The 24,587-nt window shown below is 43.5% G+C and overlaps 1 protein-coding gene across 1 annotated transcript in view; it reads right to left on the reverse strand.

Annotated features, from left to right (window-relative positions):
- TRIO (trio Rho guanine nucleotide exchange factor) overlaps positions 1-24,587 on the reverse strand; it is a 2,342,529-nt gene that overhangs the window by 590,073 nt on the left and 1,727,869 nt on the right. The window contains 1 exon segment of the mRNA XM_073555735.1: positions 14,912-15,004. Coding sequence (XP_073411836.1) covers positions 14,912-15,004 — 93 coding nt within the window.

A 24,587-nucleotide genomic window follows, 5' to 3' on the forward strand; every position in this document is an offset into this window, starting at 1 on the left:
CTCCGCTTAAGCTCCTGAAATGCTGAGACAGCCTCAGGAGACCAATTCAGCACATCAGCGCCCTTCTTGGTCAGATCAGTCAGTGGTTTGACAATACCAGAAAAATTACCTATAAATTTACGATAGAAATTAGCAAAACCCAAAAACTTCTAAAGAGCCTTCAAAGAAGTAGGCTGAACCCAATCATAAATGGCCTGTACCTTGGCCGGGTCCATTTCAGTAGTTGACGGAGACAAGATAAATCCCAAAAATGAAATCCTCTGTACTCCAAAGAGGCATTTCGATCCCTTAACAAACAAGGAATTCTCCCTCAAAATCCGGAACACAGTCCGGACATGTTCCACATGAGAATCCCAATCACTAGAAAAGATCAAAATATCATCCAGATAGATGATCAAAAACTTTTCCACAAAGTCTCGGAAAATATCATTCATAAAGGACTGGAAGACAGAAGGGGCATTAGTGAGCCCAAAAGGCATCACCAGGTACTCAAAATATCCCTCTGAAGTATTAAACGCCATCTTCCATTCATCCCCGTGCTTGATGCGAATAAGATTATACGCCCCCTGAGGTCAAGCTTAGTAAACCAGCAGGCACTCTTAACTCTGGAGAATAAATCAGACATCAGAGGTAACGGGTACTGATATTTAACCGTCATCTTGTTAAGGGAACGATAATCAATACACGGTCTTAATGAACCATCTTTCTTGGCCACAAAAAAAAATCCAGCACCTAAAGGTGACGAGGATGGTCTAATATGACCCTTCTCCAACGACTCCTTAATATAGGATCACATAGCATTATGTTCGGGTACAGATAAGTTGAAAAGCCGATCCTTGGGAAATTTACACCCAGGCATCAACTCAATTGCACAGTCATAACTCCTATGAGGAGGCAAAGATGCAGACTTATTCTCACTAAATACATCAAAGAAATCATCCAGATAATCAGGAATATCATGAGACTGAGGAGAGGTGGAGAAAACAGGAGCGTCCCTAAGAACACACTGACAACCCCAACTCACCACAGACCCAGATTTCCAATCCAAAACTGGATTATGAGTTTGCAACCAGGGAAAACCCAGAACAATAGTATCATGCAAATTATGCAGCACCAAAAATTTACAATTTTCTTGGTGGTCTGGGGCAACTCGCATTATCACCTGTGTCCAAAACTGAGGTTTATTTTCCGCCAAAGGAGTAGCATCAATACCCCTCAAAGGAGTAGGCGTCCACAGAGGCGTCATGGAAAAACCACAACGTTTAGCAAAGTCCAAATCCATCAGATTCAAAGCTGCTCCTGAATCCACAAAAGCCTTAGTGGAAAACGTGGATAAGGAGCAGATCAGAGTAATTGCCAAAAGGAACTTAGGTTGTACACTGCCCACAGCAAATGTGTGTGCAAAACGTTTCTCTCATATAGGGCAGACAGAAATAGTATGAGAGGCGTCTCCACAGAAAAAACACAGCTTATTACGCCTTCTAAACTCCTGACGTTGCGCCCTAGACAAAACCCCATCACATTGCATAGGTTCAGATGTTTGTCCAAAAGGTGGCAGCGCCTCCCTTGTAGTTTTACGTTCACGTAAACGCCGATCAACTTGAATGGCTAATGACATAGAATCATCCAGACCAGGGGGAACAGGAAATCCCACCATAACATCTTTTACGGTCTCTGATAAACCATTCCGAAAGAGAGCTGCCAATGCACTATCATTCCATGTAGTAAGGACAGCCCACTTTCGGAATTTTTGACAGTATAACTCTGCAGAATCCTGACCCTGGTTTAATGCCAACAGGGTTCTCTCAGCTTGATCAACAGCATTAGGTTCATCATGCAACAACCTCAAGGCTTGAAAAAATGCATCCACATTAGTCAGAATAGGATTTTCAGGTGTCAGAGAAAAAGCCCAATCCTGGGGATCGCCGCGCAGCAAGGAGATGACAATTTTAACCTGCTGTGGAGAGTTCCCCGATGAGCTATGCTTCAAGGCAAGAAATAATTTTCAATTATTCTTAAAATTCAAAAATTTAGACCGATCCCCAGAAAACACATCAGGAGTAGGGATCTTAGGTTCAGCAGCATGTGACTGAATGAGGTAGGTGGAAATTCCCTGCACTTAAGCAGAAAGTTGCTCCACACGATCAGACAATTGCTTAATCTCCAGTAGGAAAAAAAAATCCTCCTATGGCCCAGAGAAAAAGAGGAAAAAATACATTAAAAAAAAAATTCTGACACTTTTTTTTAAAGAATTTTTTCCTGCTTTTTTAAACAATTTTTTCCTGCTTTTGAGTATCCTAGAATCTGCGGTATGGCTGGTGATTCTGTTATGAATGGGTCACCGAGGAGGAAAACTAAAGCTAAGTCACAGAAAGCAAGAGAGGTTGGTAACTATGCAGATTGCAGACCCCCTGATCCTAACCACACAACTAGCAGCAGCCGTGGAGCGTTCCTACGATGAATCTAGACGCCTCATCACAGCCGGAGGACTAAATAAGCCTAAAGCAAGAAAAGGGGAAAAGTAACTGCACCAGAGCAGACCCCAAAGGAATAGACCGCCCCACACATGTATTGACGGTGAAACAAGATGAAAACACAAACACAGGCAGGAAAATAGGCTGAACAAACGATGGGGCCCAAACTAACTAGAACTAGACTTCTCCAACTATATCAGCACTCTGAAATATTCTGAGACAGAGCAAAAAAGATGCCAATCTAATAAGGGACAAAAAGCAAATTGGCAAATACAGATAAACAAGAGTGGAAATTCAGCACAGCCCCAGCCGGGGCTGGCTGACCACACAAAAAACTGTATAGACCAACAAAATCAAGTGTGAACATTAGCAGAAACACTTAGCTTGAGATGACTGGAACAGAGCTGAAATCCAAGACCTGAAAAGCCAGAAGGAATCACCAGCACAAGAATAGGGCGTCGGCTGTCTTAAATCCAGTCTGAGATTCCAGAGATCCAATCGTTATCCTCATCATCAGGTGGCAGATCTCTACTAATTAAATTAACCTCACTACCTCCTGTTACCACCAGAGGGAGCCCGGAAGGAGAACTCACAACTGGTAGACCAGAAAATGAGTTCACAACACATAGCCTAAAACCGGCACTCTGCTCTCAACCCGTACTGGTGACTCCAGATTTCCGTAGCGAGTTTGTGGTACAAACTGATGCCTCTGAGACCGGTATCGGGGCCGTACTGTCACAAGCGAGGGATGGAGTGGAACACCTGGTCCTCTATCTCAGCAGAAAGCTGAATAAACATGAGCAAAAGCATGCGGTAGTGGAAAGAGTGCCTAGCCATTAAGTGGGCTATAGAGTCCTTCAAATATTATCTGGTGGGCAGAAAGATCACTGACCATGCCCCTCTCAAGTGGATGCACTTGCACAAGGAACGGAATAGCCGAGTGACCCGGTGGTTCCTTGCCCTGCAGGCCTACACTTTTACCGTGGAGCACCGCCCATTGGTACAGATGGGGAATGCAGATGCCCTGTCCCGAGTGCACTGTTTGGCGGGTGTCATTGCTCGAACGGAGTGGTCTGAGCAGAGGGGGGATATGTGAGAAGCATGGAGGAATCATGGATGAGGGCAGGTATAGCTCGCCCAGATACCTTTCCTATGTGGTCTAGTCTGGGCAGTATCTCACCTGATGACTAATGAGTAAAAGGACGCCAGGTGGTGTGTTAGTCGCTCAGCCTGGGGAATACAGAGAGCATGTCTGTTGTGAGTTCATTTTCCCCTTCACCATTGAAGTCTGATGAACTCCCTCTTCTGGTGAAGGAAGGTAGTGAGGCTGATTACCAAGCACCCGGGCAGGATGATGATGACTGGGTGACGGGAATTGCTGACTGGCTATAAGGCAGCCGACGCCCTTCTGCCTTGCTGGTGATTCTCTGAGGGATTCTAGGAGACCAGTCTGATTCCTGCTCCTCAAAAGCTAAGTTTTCTGCGCTGCTTTTTGCATTTGTGTTTTGGTTTTGTTTTGCCTTGTTTTTCTGGATTTCTGCCATTCCCTGCTGGGGTGAGCTGAATTCCTTTTTGCTCTGTCTTCAGAAAATACCTGAGTACTGATATAGTCTTTTTGAAGCCTAGCGACATCAGGGTTTTTTTCTCGATCAGTCTGTTGGCTCATGTTTTGATAGGGTTTTTGCGGATTGCAGACAGCAGCTTTTCTATCCTGTCCTATTTAGTCAGCTTGGGCCCCATCATTTACTCAGCCTATCTTTCTATCTGTGTTAGTGTTTTTTCATCTTGCTTCACCGTAATTATATGTTGGGGGCTGCCTATTGCTTTGGGGTCTGCTCTGGGGCATTTTAGATTTCCCTTTCTGTCTTTAGGCTATTTAGTTCTCCGGCTGTGATCGAGGGGTCTAGGGCAACGTAGGAACCCCCCCCAGCTACTGCTAGTTGTTGTTGATAGGTTCAGGGGTCTGCAATCCGATAGCTGCCAACTTCTCTGGTTTTCTGGACTTAGCTAGTATTTCTGTTTTTGCCTCATACGGTGACTCTTTCATAACAGAATCACCAGCCATACCGCAGATCCTAGGGTACTCTATAGCAAGAAAGAATTGTAAAAAAAAAAAGAAATAGAAAAAAAAAAAAGTGTGTATATTTTTTCCTCTATATCTCTGAGGCCGTAGGGGGAATTTTTTTTTCTCTCAATGGAGATAAAGCAATTGTCTGATCGTGTGGAGCAGCTCGCTGGGAAGTGCTGGGAATTTCCACCTACCTTGCTCATTCACATGCTGCTGAACCAAGGACTCCTGATGTGTTTTTTGGGGATCGGTCTAAATTTTTGAATTTCAAAAATAATTGTAAATTATTTTTTGCCTTAAAGCCTAACTCGTCAGGGAGCTCCGCGCAGCGGGTTAAAATTATCATCTCTTTGCTGCGTGGCGATCCCCAGGATTGGGCGTTTTCTTTGAAACCAGATGATCCTATTCTGACTAATGTGAACGCATTTTGTCAAGCCTTGGGGTTGTTGTATGATGAACCTAATGCTATTGATCAGGCTGAAAAGACCCTGTTGGCATTGAGCCAGGGTCGAGATTCTGCAGAATTGTACTGTCAAAAATTCCGAAAGTGGGCGGTCCTTACTACCTGGAATGATAATGCCTTGGCAGCTCTCTTTCGGAAGGGTTTGTCAGAAGCCGTAAAAGATACTATGGCGGGATTTCCTGTTCCCTCTGGCCTGGACGATTCTATGTCATTAGCCATTCAGGTTGATCGGCGTTTACGTGAACGCAGGACTGCACAAGAGGTGTTGCCACCTGTTGAACAAGTGTCTGAACCTATGCAATGTGATAGAGTTTTGTCCAGGGAGCAACGTCAGGAGTTCAGAAGGCGTAATAAGCTGTGTTTTTTTTGTGGCGATGCCTCGCATATTATTTCTGTCTGTCCTAAACGAGAGAAACGTTTTGCACACACGTTTTCTGTGGGTGGTGTTCAACCTAAGTTTCTTCTGGCAATTACTCTGATCTGCTCCCTGTCCACATTTTCCGCCAAGGCTTTTGTGGATTCGGGAGCAGCCCTGAACCTAATGGACTTGGATTTTGCTAAACGTTGTGGATTTCCGATGACACCTCTGCGGACGCCTATCCCTTTGAGGGGGATTGATGCTACTCCTTTGGCGAAAAATAAACCTCAGTTTTGGACCCAGGTGGTAATGCGGATCGCCCCAGACCATCAAGAAAATTGCAGATTTTTGGTGTTGCATAATTTGCATGATACCATTGTTCTGGGGTTTCCCTGGTTGCAAATTCATAAGCCAGTTTTGGATTGGAAATCTGTGTCTGTGGTGAGTTGGGGTTGTCGGTGTGCCCTTAGTGAGGCTCCGGTTTTTTCCACCTCTCCTCAGTCGCATGATGTTCCTGACTATTTGGCGGACTTTTATGATGTATTTAGTGAAAATGAGTCTGCGTCTTTGCCTCCTCATAGGAGTTATGACTGTGCAATTGAACTGAGCCCGGGGTGTAAATTTCCCAAGGGTCGGCTCTTCAATTTATCTGTACCCGAGCACGAGGCTATGCGATCCTATATTAAGGAGGCGTTGGAGAAGGGTCATATTAGACCATCCTCTTCACCCTTAGGTGCCGGTTTTTTTTTCGTGGCCAAAAAGGATGGTTTATTAAGGCCTTGTATCGATTATCGTGCCCTCAACAAAATTGCTATTAAATATCAGTATCCGTTACCCCTGATTTCGGATCTATTCTCCAGAGTTAAAGGTGCTTGCTGGTTTACCAAGCTTGACCTCAGGGGGGCATATAATCGTATCCGCATTAAGCATGGGGATGAATGGAAGACGGCGTTTAATACACCGGAGGGATATTTTGAGTACCTGTTGATGCCTTTTGGGCTCACTAATGCCCCTTCTGTCTTCCAGTGCTTCATGAACGACATCTTCCGGGACTTTGTGGATGAATTTTTGATTATCTATCTGGATGATATTTTGATCTTCTCCAAGGATTGGGATTCTCATGTGGAACATGTTCGGACTGTGTTCCGGATTTTGAGGGAGAATTCCCTGTATGTCAAAGGATCGAAATGCCTTTTTGGGGTACAGAGGATTTCATTTTTGGGATTTATTTTTTCTCCTCACTGACCACAAGAATTTGATTTACCTGGAGGCGGCCAAACGCTTGAACCCTAGACAGGCTAGGTGGGCCTTGTTTTTTACACGTTTTGATTTTGTGGTCTCTTTTCTTCCTGGCACTAAGAATGTCAAGGCTGACGCTCTCTCTAGGAGCTTCTTTGCTGATTCTCCTGTGGTGACCAAGCCTGCTACCATCTTAGGCGAAGGGGTAGTTCTTTCTGCCATCTCGCCCGAATTGAGACGTGCTCTGGAAGAGTTCCAGGAGGACAAACCTGAGCGTTGTCCCAGTGGAAAGTTGTATGTTCCTGACCAGTGGAAGAAGAGAGTGATGTCTGAAGTTTATTGCTCTGCATTGGCTGGTCATCCAGGTATTTTTGGTACTAGAGATCTGGTGAGTCGGTCTTTTTGGTGGCCTGCCTTGTCTCGTGATGTCAGGAATTTTGTGCAGTCCTGTGGAACTTGCTCCCGGTCTAAACTTTGTTCTCGTTCTAGTGGGTTGTTGATGTCTTTGCGGGTCCCCAGGAGGCCATGGACCCATATTTCAATGGATTTCATCTCTGAAATGCCTGTCTCTCAGAGAATGACTGTTATTTGGGTGATTTGTGATAGGTTCTCTAAGATGGTTCATCTTGTACCACTCCCTAAGTTGCCATCTTCCTCTGAGTTGGTGCCCATGTTTTTGCAACAGGTGGTTCGCTTGCACGGGATTCCTGAGAACATTGTATCTGACAGAGGAGTTCAGTTTGTGTCTAGATTTTGGAGGACTTTCTGTTCCAAGCTGGGAATTCAGTTGTCCTTCTCCTCTGCTTTTCACCCTCAGACCAATGGGCAGATGGAGAGAACAAACCAGACCTTGGAGTCGTATTTGAGATGTTTTATTTCCGCTGATCAGGATGATTGGGTTTCATTTTTGCCCTTGGCCGAATTTGCTTTAAATAATAGAGCTAGTTCTGCCACTTTGATGTCACCATTTTTTTGTAACTTTGGGTTTCATCCTCGATTTTCTTCAGGGCAGGTGGAGCCTTCTGCCTGCCCAGGTGTTGACACTGTGGTGGAGAGAATGCACCAGATCTGGGACCAAGTGGTGGATAAGTTATCTCTCTCCCAGGAAAAGGCCCAGCGGTTTTCCAACCGACATAGGACCATTGGTCCCCAGTTTAAGGTTGGTGATATGGTTTGGTTATCATCAAAAAATATCGCTATGAAGGTGGCTTCTCCTAAGTTTAAGCCTACATTTATTGGACTTTACAAGATTTTGGAGATTATTAATCCGGTCTCTTTTCGTTTGGCTCTTCCTGTCACATTTAAAATCCATAATGTGTTTCATAAGTCCTTGTTGAAGAGGTTTGTTGAACCAGTAGTTCCTGGGGTGGCACCTCCGGACCCTGTATTGGTTGAAGGTAACATGGAATATGAGGTAGAAAAGATACTGGATTCCTGTCTGGCCAGACAGAGACTCCAGTATTTGGTTAAGTGGAAGGGTTATGGTCAGGAGGATAATTCCTGGGTCTCTGCCTCTGATATTCATGCCAAAAGATTGGTGCGTGCCTTTCATCGGGCTCACCCTGATCGCCCTGGTGGCGTGGATGAGGGTTCGGTGACCCCTCCTCAAGGGGGAGGTACTGTTGTGAGTTCATTTTCCCCTTCACCATTGAGGTCTGATGAACTCCCTCTTCTGGTGAAGGAAGGTAGTGAGGCTGATTACCAAGCAATAAAAATGAAAAAAACATATACGGAATGGGAGGAATAAAGAATTTAAAGAATTTGAGGACTGCTGATTTTAGAAATATTAACTTAATTAATATCAACCCGTGGAAACTGTTACAAAGCTGTGAAATAACTATTGAGCAGACCCTTCTCTTTTATACGGTGGCATTTTATTGTTACAGTCTGTGGCTTTTTTTTATTATTAATGCTGTGCAACAGCACATGTGAAAAAGACTTGGATATACTAATAGATAATAAACTAAACATGAGTCAACAGTGTGATGCGGCAGCAAAAAAGGCAAATACAATCCTGTGATCAGCACTTTTTTTGCGCCGGTACGTGACGGTACGGCGTACCGGAAATCTGAAGGTGCTTCAGCGGGGGAGCGGCGGCAGGAGCCAGTGGCTGGGAAGTCATACTCACCCCTCCCGTGCCTCCCTGAACGTCCCCTGCATCCTTCTTGTCCCGGCACTGACAGCTTCTTCCTGCCTTCAGCGGTCACATGGGCTCATTAAGCTCATGAATATGGATGCCCATGGCTGTGGAAGCATATTCATGAGCTTAATGAGTGGCACCACGTGACCACTGAAGGCAGGAAGAAGCTGTCAGCGCTTGACAACGCAGGATTCAGGGACAGCACAGCAGGGTGAGTATGAAGGAGGTGGACGGGGCTGCACAGAGGAGGACGGGGGCTGAACAGAGGAGGCCAGGGGCTGCACAGAGGAGGACGGGGGCTGCACAGAGGAGGTCGGGGGGCTGCACAGAGGAGGTCGGGGGCTGCACACAGGAGGTCGGAGCAAATATTGCGTACCGGCAAATATTTTTTTACAAAAAAAGCCCTGTCTGTGATGCATTAACAGAAGCATACAGTCTAGATCACGTGAACTCATTATCCCTTTCTACTCCTCTTTGCTCAGACTTCATCTGGAATACTGTGTACAGTTTTGGGCACCGCATTTTAAAAAAAGATATCAACAAACTGGAGCAAGTTCAGAGAACAACGACAAGAATGGTGACCTGTCTGCAAATCATGTCCTATGAGGACCAGTTACAGGATTTGGGAATGTTTAGCTTGCAAAAAAGAAGACTGAGAGGAGAGTTAATAGCTGTCTACAAATATCTCAAGGGCTGTCACATTATAGAAGGATCAGCTTTATTCTCATTTTCACAAGGAAAGACTAGAAGCAATGGGATGAAACTGAATGGGAGGAGACACAGATTAGATATTAGAAAAAACTTTTTGACAGTGAGGGTGATCAATGAGAGGAAATGGCTGACACGAGAGGTGGTGATTTCTCCTTCAATGGAAGTCTTCAAACAGAGGCTGGACAGACATCTGTCTGGGATAATTTAGTGAATCCTGCTTTGAGCAGGGGCTTAGGCCAGATGACCCAGGAGGTCCCTTCCAACTCAACCATTCTATGATAGTGTGTTTATTATCTCACCCTATATATTTTTCTTATTTCTTAGATTGGACTTACTGTATATTATCTGTCTGCATTTTTTGTCAAGACCCCCATTCTCGGACCAATGTTGGTGGTCTTAATAAAGTACATCTGAGGCACTGAACTACGGACATGAGAAGACATTTATCCTCCATAATTTATCTGGGTGACCCTCAGTTGGTCATCATATAGTCAGCAAGATGCTTAGTGGCCCCTTTTTCTCCAACCAAGAAGTTTGAATTTTCAACAAGTCATTCCTCCTTGGGGATTCAAATAAATCTGGACTATGCAGGAAGTTTTCGAGTAATTTCTCATTTTTTCAACAAAATTTACAAAACCTGTTTTTTTTTAGTGACCTGTTCAGATGTAAATGGACATTGATGGGCTAATATATTGGAAAAATCCCCAAAAGTGATACAATTTTAAAAATTGAAACCCCTCAAATACTGTTATAACCCTTCAGGTGCTACACAGGAATTACTGCAAATTGGAATGAAAAAATAACTTTTTCCTCTAAAATGTTACTTTAGCAGCAATGTTTTCACTTTTATAAGGAACAGCACATGAAAATGGACCACAAAATGTATTACCCAATTTCCTCTGAGCATGCTGATACCCCTCATGTGGTTAGAAACTTCTATTTGGACAAATGACAGGGCTTATAATGGAAGAAGCACCATTTGATTTTTGGAGCACAAATTTGGGTAAAATAGATTGAGGGTGCAATGTCATATTTGAAAAGCACCTAAGTTTCCTAAACAGCAGAAACCCCCAATAAGTGACTCAATTTTTTTCACAAAAATTTTACTTTTTGCCCACATTTTTCACTTTTGCAATAGGACAAACAAAATAGTGGATCCCATTGTTTATTAACCACTTTCATCTGAGAGTGCCCATTCCTGATATGTAGAAGATGACAATTGGTTTTTGGAATGTAAATTTGGCTGGAATAGATTGCAGGCACTATTTCTGATTTGCAGAGCCCTTGAGGTACAACAGCAGAATCCCCCACAAGTGACCCCATTTAGGAAACTAGACCCATCAAGGAATTTATCTAGGGGTGTGTTGAGAAAGTTGTACCCATAGGTGCGTCACAGAACTTTTTTAAAATGTAAACGTGAAAACGAAAATAACTTTTTTCCTTATAAAATTATGTTTTATCCCCAAATTTGTAATTTTCACAATGGATAAAAGGAGAAAACGGATTCTATAATTTGTTACGCAATTTCCCCAAACTTGATGATACCACATCTGTGATGAAAAACTGCTGTTAGGGTACATGGCAGGGCTCAGAAAGGAAAAAGTGGTATTTAATTTTTGGAGAGTCAATTTATCTGGAATAGATTGTGAATGCCATGTCGAATTAGAGCCCCTAACATGCAAAAATAGGAGTAACCCACCACAGGTGACCTCATTTTAGAAAAAAGACCCCATAAGGAATTCATCTAGGAGTGTACTGAACATTTTTAACCTACAGATGATTAACAAAACTTTATACCATTTAGATGTGAAAACAAACAATTACATTTTTTGCACTAAAATACTGTTTTAGCACCAAATTTATAATTTACATGATGGGTATTAGTAAAAAATGGACGCCATATTTTGTTCTGCAATTTTTACTGAACGTGGAGGTAATCAAATGTGGTTATACACTACTGTTTTAGCACACGGCAGAGATCGGATGGGAAGGAGTCATTAGCAGAGCACATGAGGTGCCAGATCAGCAGAAATCCCCACAAGTGACACATATCGGAAACTTCACTGTTTAAAGGGGTTGTCCACTTCTAAGACAACCCCTTGTTAAATTAAATGTTCGGACCAGATAAAATAAAGCCTATACTCACCTCTCGTGTCAGCACCGTTTCCGTGGAGTAAAAACATACTCTGGGTCTAGGGCTGTAATGCAGTGTTGTGACACGTGTCGCTGGTGCACAATCAGCACTGGTGTCACAGTCTCCGCCTTTGGACAAACTGAACAAGAGGAAGCTAAGGATGAGCTGTAGCCCGGACTTCCTCTTCATGTTCAGTTTGTCTGAAGGCGGAGACAGTGATGGCAGCGGTCACAGTCCCAGGACCGTGAGTGCCGACACTGCTGGAACGGAGATGTCACAGGAGGTGACTATAGGCTTTATTATTTTAGTTTAAGAAGGGGTTGTCCTAGCAGTGTGCAATGCCTTTAAGGAATTAATCTAGCTGGGCCCCACAATTTATTGCCCAAGTGACGCATTTCTGGTGTATACAACACAGTTCTCCTATGAATAAGAATGTTGTATACACCAGAAATGTGTCAGGTTCCCAGAGGTTTCATTTAACCATTTTTTTATTTATTTTTCAATAAAACCTACAAGAGACAAAAAGAGCAAAAACCCTGCTGTAACTAAATAAGTAAAAAACAAAAGTGCATTTAAATAATACAGACTTCTTAGTAATACTGTTTTTGATCAAAAATAGCATGAAAGCCGTCCCACCGTTGGCAAAGTAACTCTGATCGGGGCGGTCCTACACTGTCTAATATTAAAAATGTTACCATGTGTCAAAGTTGACCTCAGTGTTTGAATAAGGGCAGACAAAAAGACCGGGTCCCAACCACTGGAAACCAGTCCCGCTTTTGCAATCGTCGTTTATTAACCGTATAACGGTGACCGCAAAAAAAAAAAGCTGCGATTTTGCATTTAATTTCTCTCTTCTCTGATGTGATGGCACATCAGAAGATAGAGAAATAGGGTCCCCGATCCCCCGGTACCTCCTGGTGGTCCTCGGGCCCTCCTGCCTCTGGGAAGAAAACGACGGGTGCATGCACAGTGCGCCCGCCGAATCTGCTGGCCAGCAGATTTCATTCATTCAATGTGCATTTTGATCACTGTGATAAACCCTATCACAGTGATCAAAATAAGAAAAATCGTAAATAACCCCCCCTTTATCACCCCCTTAGTTAAGAAAATATAATGAAACAAAAAAAATATTTTCATTTTACCATTAAGGATAGGGTTAGAATTAGGGTTACGGTTAGAATTAGGGTTAGGGTTAGAATTAGGGTTAGAATTAGGGTTGGAATTAGGGTTAGGGTTAGAATTAGGGTTAGGGCTGGAATTAGGGTTAGGATTAGGGTTAGGGTTGGGATTAGGGTTAGGTTTAGGGTTAGGATTAGGGTTGAAGTTAAGGTTAGGATTAGGATTAGCATAAGGGATAGGGTTGGGATTAGGGTTAGGGATGGAATTAGGGTTCAGGGTGTGTTGAGGTTAGGGTTGGAGCTAGAATTGAGGGGTTTCCACTATTTACCAACTTTGGGGGTCTAATTTCTCCTGCTACACTTGGGAAAATAAAAAAATCGGGGGTTAAAAAATCACTTTTGTGAAAAAATAAGGATTTTTTATTTTCACGGCGATGCGTTATAAACTTCTGTGAAGCACTTGGGGGTTCAAAGTGCTCACCACACATCTAGATAAGCTCCTTGTTTCCAAAAAGGGGTCACTTGTGGGGGTTTCTACTGTTTAAGCACATCAGAGGCTCTGCAAATGCAACATGAGGCCCGCAGAACATTCCATCAAAGTCTGCATTCCAAAATGGCGCTCCTTCCCTTCCGAGCTCTCCCATGCACCTAAACAGTGGTTCCCCCCACATTTATGCAGCACATAAACGCATGTTCACATTAGCCATAAAGCATACAAAACCTACAAGAGACAAAATGAGAAAAAAACCTTGCTGTAATTAAATAAGTAAAAAGCAAAAGTGCATTTAAATAGTACAGAGTTTTTAGTAATACTGTTTTTGATCTAAAATAGCATTTTTTCTTATTTAGTTACAGCAGGTTTTTTGCTCATTTTGTCTCTTGTAGGCTTTGTATGCTTTATGGCCAATATGAACATGCGTTTTATGTGCTGCATGTATACCAATTCAAACCAAGCTCAATTTTCGTGTGTTTTTTTCAATAAAGAAAGATTTTACTTATAACCTGGATATACAGTATGTGCCTACACACAACCTTTTCCTCCACTAAGATTCTTAAGACTGGGTGTTCAGTCCAGCCATATAATTGCTGTCTAGTTAGTTTAGTCACATTTTTTATGTCTCCGTTATTACAGACATTGTATTTTTGTGTGTTTTAATCCTTCCTATATTTCATATTGTAAGATAACAGCACCATCTGCTGGCGGTTTAATGTATAGATTCTAGTTTAATTTGCAATGTATTATGGGACGTTCCAAGGGCATTGTGGGATTGTTCCTGTTGCATTGTGGTCTTATTATGACACTGTGAAGGGAACAGAAGCCATTGTTCCTCCATGCGTCTGAGGAGAAACCTCACCATTTGTGTTCTTCATGCTCCTTAAACAGCCTGCTCTAAGCATAGTTGGTAAGCACTATCTATGTGTTACTGTCCTGTGTTTATCAATACGTTTGCTGTACTAAGTAGGTAATCATCACCTGTATATTACCTCATATTACTGTGTATTGCAGACTATCTGTATTTTATGCTGTGTGCAGTTATATATTCTGAAATGCTCCTGTTATTGCATCCTATAATTTCACCCTTTCCTGTCACATCTGCAATCAATAAAAGAAGGTTACAACTTACAGCCTCTTTTTCTAAAAGAAGACAGGAGGTTTAGCTACATGTCTCACTACACACCGTGCTACTGTGTATGAGGACAGTATACTGGGCGTTACAAGGGATATATTGTGGAGACTGACTGAAATAAAACTAAGGGATTTATACATCTTAAAATGTATTCCCATCTGATAAAGTGATGGCATATTATTATGATTCTCCCACCAAACCTCAAAATGAAGGGAACACAGTGCAAACTCAGACATCAGAAAATAGATGAATTTCAACATTTTTTACAGCAATGGTGTCCATAGCCTATAACATTATCCAAATCTCACTCTCACTGGTGTCCATTTAGTGTCCTCCATGGGGTATTCCTTGTGTAGCCTTTACTTTGGCCAAAGGTAGAATTTTTTTGTTTTGTTTCCCTGAGAGTGTCTTTAATCCCCCCAGGCCCCATAACAAAAACAGTATGTCACAGATCACATGATGCTCTTGGAACAGCAGACACTGCTAGATCTGATGCATCACAGACCAAATTCTGCTTATAGAAAAAATATTTTTTCTCAGTTTTAAGTGTAAATTTACAATAATAAAATGCCACTTACCATTTTGCTTTTAACAAGTTCTTCTATAGCACTGACTAGTTCAGCAGCACTTGGAGTTTCTGAACTAGTTGGGCGTACTAGCAATCTGGAAGTCTTGAAAACAAAAAACAAAAACCTTTTAAACACTTTCCTAAAGTATGGATGAATAAACAAAATTTGCTGGGACAACTGTCATAAAGGCTTAATATAATTAAATATTTCAATATTCTACCACCATTTCCATCAAACATTTGGTCAGCCTTTATAAAATGTAAAAATTGGAATCTAATCCTAATCACAATAATCTATTAGTTCATTCACAAAGGATAAAAAAAGTGTGAAACAAGACATCCATCCATACACTAAGTATTGGTACTCATAAGAATATTAATCACAGGTATTAGCAAAACTACCAAACTGCATAATCCCCTGGCTGCAATGAAAAGGTCTAATATATATACATAGCTCCCAACCGTCCAGATAAGAAGGCTCAGTCCCAAGTCCCATCACGTCTCAGCTGTTCTCCCGGCTTCTATACTCACCTCTCCGACGTTTTCATTGCTCCCATAGTTACTTCTCCTCAGGAACTTATCTAGATGCATAGTGAGAACTTTGAACCCCCAGGTGCTTCACAAATTGATCCGTAAAAATGAAAAAGTACTTTTTTTTCACAAAAATTTTCTTTTAGCCTCAATTTTTTCATTTTCACATGGGCAACAGGATAAAATGGATCCTAAAATTTGTTGTTCCTCCTGAGTACACTGATACATCATATGTAGTCATAAACCACTGGGTGCACGGCAGGGCTCGGAAGGGAAGGAGCGCCATTTGACTTTTTGAATGGAAAATTAGCTCCAATCGTTAGCGGACACCATGTCGCGTATGGAGAGCCCCTGTGTGCCTAAACATTGGAGCTCCCCCACAAGTAACCCCATTTTGGAAACTAGACCCCCCAAGGAACCTATCTAGTTGTGTGGTGAGCACTCTGAACCCCCAAGTGCTCCACAGAAGTTTATAAGGCAGAGCAGTGAAACTAAAAATATCATTTTTTTTCCTCAAAATATGATTTTTTAACTCGCAATTTTTTTTATTTTTACAAGGGTAACAGGAGAAATTGGACCCCAAAAGTTGTTGTACAGTTTGTCCTGAGTACGCTGGTACCCCATATGTGGGAGGGAACCATTGTTGGGCACACGGCGGGGCTAGGAATGGAAGTAGTGACGTTTTGAAATGCAGACATTGATGGAATGGTCTGCGGGCATCATGTTATGTTTGCAGAGCCCTTGATGTGCCTAAACAGAAGAAACCCCCCACAAGTGACCCCATTTTGGAAACTAGACCCCCCAAGGAACTTATCTAGATGTGTTTTGAGCACTTTGAACCCCCAAGTGCTTCACAGAAGTTTATAACGCAGAGCCGTGAAAATAAAAAATCACTTTTTTTCCACAAAAATAATTTTTAGCCCCCAATTTTTTATTTTCCAAAAGGTACCTGGAGAAATTAGACCCCCTAAGTTGTTGTGCAATTTTTCCTGAGTACGCTGATACCCCATATGTTGGGGTAAACCACTGTTTGGGCACACGTCGGGGTTTGGAAGGGAGGGATCAACGTTTGACTTTTTGAATGCAAAATTGGCTGGAATCAATGGTGGCGCCATGTCGCGTTAGCCACAAGTGTAACCCTAATCGCAGCCCTAACCTTAACACACCCCTAACCCTAATTCTAACCCTAATACACCGCTAACCCTAATTCCAACCCTAACCCTTCCAACCCTAACCTTAATTCTAACGCTAACCCTAATTCTAACCCTAACCCTAATGGAAAAATAAAAATATTTTCTTTATTTTATTATTTGTCCCTACCTATGGGGGTGATAAAAGGTTATTTACTATATTTTTTTTATTTTGATCACTGTGATAGGGTCTATCACAGTGATCAAAATGTCCCTGAATGAATGTATGAATGAATCTGCCAGCCGGCAGATTCGGTGGGCGCACTACGCATGCGCCCGCCATTTTGGAAGATGGTGCTGCCCATGCAGGAGGGACACTGGCACTCGGAAGGTAACGGGGAAATCGGAAGGCAGGGGGGAGCGGAGGGAAGGGGGAGCAGATGCTGATGGTGGCGGCAGATCGCCGCCATCAGATGGTGGCGGGGGCAAATCGCCCCCATCAGTCGGTGTGGGGGGATCAGATTACTGTATCCAGCCATGGACGATGATATTTCAGCATCGCCCATGGCTGTATTGTAATATTTCACCAAGTTTCATTGGTGATATATTACAATCGCTCTGATTGGCTGTTTCACTTTCAACAGCCATTCAGAGCGATCGTAGCCACAAGGGGGCAAAGCACAAAGCCTCCTGTGCCTGCAGGTTGGTTGACCTTTCAGTGACCCCGGTCACCCGACCCGTAGGAACGCGGTTTATACCATGACCACTATGTCGGCGTCATCGGTCGTATTGGCACGAGTTTTCATGATGCCTAGGCGTCATTGGTCGGGAAGGGGTTAAATCAGAGTCTTGTCACACAAAATAGTTAATACATAACATTTCCCATATGTCAACTTTACAACAGCACAATTTTTTGAAATATATTTTTTTGTTAGGAAGGCATGAGGGTTAAAAGTTAACCAGCAATTTCGCATTTTTACAACAAAATTTACAAAACCATTTTTTCAGGGACCACATCACATTTGAAGTGACTTTGAATGACCTATATGATAGAAAATACTCTAAAGTGACACCATTCTAAAAACTGCACTCTTCAAGGTACTCACAGCCACATTCAAGAAGTTTATTAACTCTTCAGGTGCTTCACAGGATTTAATGGAATGTGGAAGGAAAAATAAACATTTAACCTTTTTTCACAAAATTTTTTCCTGTAGAATCATTTTTTTTTACTTTTACAAGTGTAACAGGAGAAAATGGACCATACAATTTGTTGTGCAATTTCTCCTAACCATGCTGTTACCCCAAATCTGGGGGAAAATCACTAGTGGGATGCACGGCATGTCTCGGAAGGTAAGAAGTGCATTTGACCTTTTACTTGTAAAATTTGCTGGAATGATTAGGGGACGTCATGTACTGTTTCGAGAGCCCTTGATGTGCCTAAACAGTAGAAACCCCTGACAAGTGACACCATTTTGGAAACTACATACTTAAGGAAACTTATCTAGATGTGTATTGAGCACGTTGAACCCCAAGGTGCTTCACAAAAGTTTATAACACTGAGCAATGAAAATTAAAAAAATCAAATCTTTCCCACAAAAATGTTTTTTTTTAGCTTCAAACTTTGCATTTTCATGAGGTTAACAAGAGAAATTGCACAATACAATTTGTTGTGAAATTTCTCCTGAGTTCACCAATACCTCATATGTGGTCGAAAACTACTTTTGAGGCAGGGAGAAACATATTACAGTGTAGGTTTTGCTGCTGGTTTGAGGGTGCCATGTCACATTGGCAGAGTCCCTGAGGTGCCAGAACAGAAGAACCCCCAATAACTGAACCCATGTTACAAACTAAACCTCTCAATGAATGAATCTAGGCGTTGTGACAAAGTTACTGGTAAAGTACTGGAAGGGAGATATGAGTCACGAGGCTTAATGGTGTCAGTGATATAAAACTATAGTATTTTCCTTCAGCACACAAAAGTGTCGTGAGGCTTAAACTAAAGTTGCATAAATGGGCTGGTTTTATGCGGCCATTCATAGAGCGAGTGGGAGAATGTCCACCTTATCGCCACTTGCAGAACTAGAACCACCATGTCCTGACAGGACCTGTGTGATGTCACAATGACGTGATCAGTCACTTGATGGAGGAGTCACTTGGTCTGCTTAAGCACTTGGCTTCTAAAGGCAGCAGTGTTCATTGTGCCTTGAGAGGAAGTACTCCAGGAAAATGTTCATGCATATGTTGTATGCTAAAACCTGAACCGTGTGTGTTTTGTAGCGGTGAGTGGGTGGAACCCCGCTCTCAGAAGGACTGTGTTTTCTGCGACCATTTTGTTTTGTTTTCCTGTTTTAGCCCAAAGGGCTGTATTTGCTTTACTACACCTTGTACACCTTGGTTTATGCTGCCTATAATAAAGCAAATTACGCTCTTAAAGCCGCAGTGTACCCGTGTCTACCTCCACGTGCAGCTGAGTGAACTTATCTACCACAGGTGGTGTTTGAAATGTGGGCAGCGTTCCCAGTGAACTCGTATGATGGCCACAAGCCAGCGTATATGTCAGGCAAGATGGAGGACTTGCTAAAACATCTGCTACAAGCACAGCAGCAACAGCACCAGCAATAATTACAGCAGCAACAGATGGTGCAACCGGATACCAGTAAGCTGCTTATACAGTAGATGCAGCAGCACCAGCAACACGAGCAGCAGATTGACTTGCTTGCAGAGGTGCTTCGTGGAAGGCCGTCGGCCCCTCCCCCGAGTCCAGCTGACGACAAGCTATGCAAAAATGACCTCGGGTGATGATGTGGAGGCATTTTTTACTGTGTTTGAGCGGGTGGCGGAGCATGAGAAGCTCCCGTCAGAACAGTGGGCAGTGGTGCTGGCCCTCTGTTTGATTGGTGAGTCCCAGAAGGCCTATTATGATTTGGCATTACAGAATGCACAGGAATATGCCAAATTAAAAACTGAAATTTTGGCACGCACAGGAGGGACAATGTCAGTCAGGGCACGAAGGGTTCATTACTGGTCATATTATGAGGACAAACCACCTGAATCCCAAATGTTTGATATGCTGCAGCTTGTGCAAAAGTGGTTGCAGCCAGAATTTTCCACTACAGCCCAGATGATCGAGCACGTTGTCATGGACGGCTTTGTGCACTCACTTCCTAGGCTGGTGCAGACCTGAGTTGCCCAGTGAGATCCCTGAAATGCGGATAAAATGGTGGACCTAGTGGAACAGTTCCAGGTGGTCGAAAGGTCCCTAAGAAAGCCAGGGGGTGGTGCATCCCCATACTGGGGTACCCAGTGGGAAACTGAGCCCCAAAAGAGGGGTAGTAGGGCCACCACAGGGTGGAGTCCTAGATCACAAGGGGTCACTGAGGGGCTATCCAAGGCCATTGGTAAACACTTGCTGTGCGGAAGATGTCGTGGTCCGGTACATATAGCCGCCTGTTGTCCCTTGAAGAAAAAGACTGCAGCCTAGGGAGGCACTGCTCCTACTGTGCATGCCCCTCTTGCAGTGTGGACTATCAGCCCGGAGAGGGACCACAATCATGTCCTGTAACCATAAACGGAGTGCTGGTGTTGGGACTCATAGACACAGGGAGTTTGGTGACCCTAATAAGGGCTTTCTCACCAGTTGGTCCCAGGGAAACACGTGTGCATCTGCTGTATACACGGGGATGCCAAAGACTATCCCGTTGCCAGAGTGTCGGTCAAAATAAGCCAAGGTACAGAGGCACATGAGGTCAGGTCGTCAAAGGTTTGCTACACCCAGTGTGTCAGGAACACCGCACTGCACTTGCTCACTGAGCCAGTGAGCATGTCCTTAGTACAAAAACAGTGCTCAAAGATACCTGTGGAGCGGGATAGCAGCGGTGATGATGCGTGCTTCAGACTATCAGGACCTGAAGCACGTGAATGCTGGGGGCGTGACCTAAGCTCCACAGAGCTAGGAGCTGCAGGGAAACTCCTAGAAAGGTAACTACGGGACAATTTACCAAGGGACATAGACAGGGACGTATACCAGATCAAGCCGGGTCAAAGCACGAGATAGCAGGACAGTACCAAAGGGTTAGAGCGAATAGTCAGGACGTAGCAATAGATCAGAAAACCAGAACGGGCAATGGACGGTAAAATAGGGACAAACTGTAACGGAGTAACAGTAGCCAAGCCAGAAGGTCAGAACCGGAGAAGACAATAGTACCAAAACGAGAGACGGAGTTCAGAGTGAGGGGACAGACCGGGTCATACACGGGAATCAAACAAGCAATGCAGTATACATGCACACCAGGGGGGTCAGACACACAGCCAGAATAAAAGTTTAGCTGACAGGGAATCCTAGTCTGGAGTGAGTATAAATACCCCTCCCAGATCCAAAGAGAGGCCGGCAAAAGTTATCCCTGTGAGAACAGGACAGTAACCATGTCCTAACCATGACAGTACCCCCCTCTTAATGGGGGGCCACTGGACCTCCAGGTTTCTCAGGGTATCTTGCATGAAAAGCCCGCACCAGTCGATCAGCGTGCACCGAACTGGCTGGAACCCATGACCGATCCTCAACGGAATATCCCTTCCAATGAATAAGGTACTGAAGTCTCCGGCGCACCCACCGTGAATCAAAGATGCGTCCTACCTCGTACTCCAGTTGACCCTCTACCAACACTGGTGGAGCCACAGATGAGGGATCTTCTCTAACTGTCCCCACAGGTTTTAATAGGGAACTGGGGAAGACGTTAGAGATTTTGAAGGAGGTGGGCAACTGTAATCTGTATGCCACCAGGTTGATCACCTCTACAATCTTGTAAGGGCCAATAAATTTGGGGCCCAACTTCATAAAGGGTATTTTAAGTTTGATGTTACGGGTGGACAACCAGACTTTTTCCCCCACTGTCAACGCAGGAACCACCCCCCTCCTCCTGTCTGCAAAATGTTTGAACTTCTTCTGGGCTTTGGAGATGTTCCCCTGCACCTCCTTCCAGAGTGCTTTTTAACTGTTGCACCATCCCCTCGACACCAGGGCAATCCGAATCCATACAAGAAAATTCCCCAAACTGCGGAACAAACCCATAATTGACCTGAAAGGGAGACTTTCCGGTAGACTGATCAATCCGACAGTTGAATGCAAATTCTGCCATGGGAATACCTCACACTAGTCTTCCTGTCTGGAGGAGGCCAGGCATCTCAGAATCTGCTCCAATGACTGGTTGGTGCGTTCAGTTTGTCTGTTGGATTCCGGGTGATAGGCAGAGGAGAAGGCCAACATGACCCCCAACTTCATACAAAACGCTCTCCAAAACCTGGCTACAAATTGCACACCCCTGTCCGACACCACGTTCACAGGCACTCCATGCAGCCGAACAATGTGCTGTATAAACAAGCGGGCCAAGGTTTCAGCAGATGGTAATGCAGGTAATGGCACAAAGTGGGCTTGCTTAGAAAATCTATCAACCACTCACTACCCATACTACTGAGTTGCCCTTGGAAGATTAGTGATAAAGTCCATGGACAGGTGTGTCCATGGTTTATCCGGAATTGGCAAAGGCATCAATTCCCCGGCCGGCTGGACCTGAGAGCTTTTAGAGCGAGTGCACACCCCACAAATATTCACAAACATTTTTATATCAGTACCCATAGAGGGCCACCAAAAACCCCTAGCTACTGCCCCCCGGGTAGCTGCAATACCAGGGTGTGCACTTAACACAGAATCATAAAATTCTTGAAGTAGTGTGAGACGGAATTGTTCGGGTACAAACAATTTACCTGGGGGTTTATTCCTGGGAGCTTGTGCTTGTGCTTCCAGAATCTCTCTCTGTAGCTCAGAGGAGATTTTGGCTACAACCACTCCTGGTTGAAGAATGGTTGAAGAATGGAGGAAGGAGGTTCTGGAGGGGACACAGAATCAAAACTTCGGGATAAGGCATCCGCCTTTACATTTTTAGACCCTGGTCGGAACGTGATGGTAAAATGAAATAGAGAAAAAAAAAGTGCCCACCGAGCCTGTCTGGGGGTCAACCTCTTTGCAGACTCGATATAGGCCAGGTTTTTATGATGAGTGATGACCGTAATGGGATAAGCGGACCCCTCCAAAAAATGCCTCCATTCTTCGAAGGCCAATTTAACTGCTAACAATTCCCTGTTACAGACTTCATAGTTTCTCTCGGCCAAAGAGAACTTCTTAGAGAAAAAGGCACAGGGTTTGAGGTTAGTCAGAATAGGGGGGCCCTGTGACAATACTGCCCCCACCTCCGAAGCGTTGACCTCGACGATAAAAGGTCTTGACGAATCGGGTTGTAACAACACAGGGGCTGTAGTAAAACATTTCTTTAATGTAAGGAAGGAATTTTTTGCGGCCACGGACCAATTTTTTACATCTGCCCCTTTAAGAGTGAGGTCCGTCAAGGGTTTCACCACCTGCGAGAACCCTTTAATGAACTTCCTTTAATATTTAGCGAAGCCCTGAAATCACTTTAACCACTTCAGGTCATGAGGCTGCACCCAATCTGTAATGGCCTGAACCTTCCCTGGATCCATGCGGAATCCCTCCCCGGATACAATTACACCCAGAAAAGATAGTTCTTGCATAAAAAATGAGCACTTCTCCAGCTTAGCATACAAATGGTTCTCCCGGAATCTCATAAGAACCGTACGTAGATGGTGTAAGTGTGACTGACTGTCTTCAGAGTAAATCAAGATGTCATCCAGGTAAATGACTACATAACGTCCAATCAAGTCAGAAAAAACAACATTAATAAAGTTCTGAAAAACAGCAGGAGCATTAGTGAGGCCGAAGGGCATAACCAGGTTTTCAAACAGCCCCTCAGTTGTCAGGAACACTGTTTTCCATTCATCCCCCACCCGGATCCTTATAAGGTTATAAGCCCCTCATAGATTGAGCTTAGAAAACCATTTGGCCCCCGTGAGTTGATTGCACAGATCAGGAATCAACGGGAGAGGGTACGTGTTCTTAACAGTAATTTTGTTCAGTTCCCGAAAAGTCGAGGCACGGTCGCAATCCACCATCTTTTTTCTTTACAAAGAAAAACCCCGCTGCCACGGGTGAGACCGAGGGCCGAATATGCCCCTTGCGAAGGCTTTCTTTTATGTACTCTTTCATAGCTTGACGCTCAGGCCCGGACAAATTAACCCCTTCACTACCAAGGGTGGTTTGCACGTTAACTACCGGGCCAATTTTTACAATTCTGACCACTGTCCCTTTATGAGGTCATAACTCTGAAACGCTTCCGTGGATCCCGGTGATTCTGACATTGTTTTCTCGTGACATATTGTACTTCATGTTAGTGGTAAAATTTCATTCATATAACTTGCGTTTATTTATGAGAAAAACGGAAATTTGGCGAAAATTTTGAAAATTCCGCAATTTTCCAACTTTGAATTTTTATGCCCTTAAATCACAGAGATATGACACACAAAAAAGTTAATAAGTAACATTTTCCACATGTTTACTTTACATCAGCACAATTTTGGAACCAAAATTTTTTTTTGTTAGGAAGTTATAAGGGTTAAAAGTTGACCAGCGATTTCTCATTTTTACAACACCATTTTATTTTTAGGACCACATCACATTTGAAGCCACTTTGAGGGGTCTATATGATAGAAAATACCCAAAAGTGACACCATTCTAAAAACTGCACCCCTTAAGGTGCTCAAAACCACATTCAAGAAGTTTATTAACCCTTTAGGTGCGTCACAGGAATTTTTTTGAATATTTAAAAAAAAATGAACATCTAACTTTTTTTCATAAAAAAAATACTTCAGGTTCAATTTTTTTTATTTTACCAAGGGTAACAGGAGAAATTGTACTGCAAAAGTTATTGTGCAATTTGTCCTGAGTACACTGATTCCTGATATGTGGGGGGAACGACGCATGGCAGAGCTCAGAATGGAAGGAGCGCCGTTTGACTTTTTCAATGCAAAATTGGCTGGAATTCAGATTGGACGCCATGTCACGTTTGGAGAGTCCCTGATGTACCTAAACAGTGGAAACCCCCTACAAGTGACCCCATT

Source organism: Dendrobates tinctorius, unplaced genomic scaffold (assembly GCF_039654945.1).
Source record: "Dendrobates tinctorius isolate UK_male_01 unplaced genomic scaffold, ASM3965494v1 ptg000229l, whole genome shotgun sequence".
Taxonomy (NCBI): domain Eukaryota; kingdom Metazoa; phylum Chordata; class Amphibia; order Anura; family Dendrobatidae; genus Dendrobates; species Dendrobates tinctorius.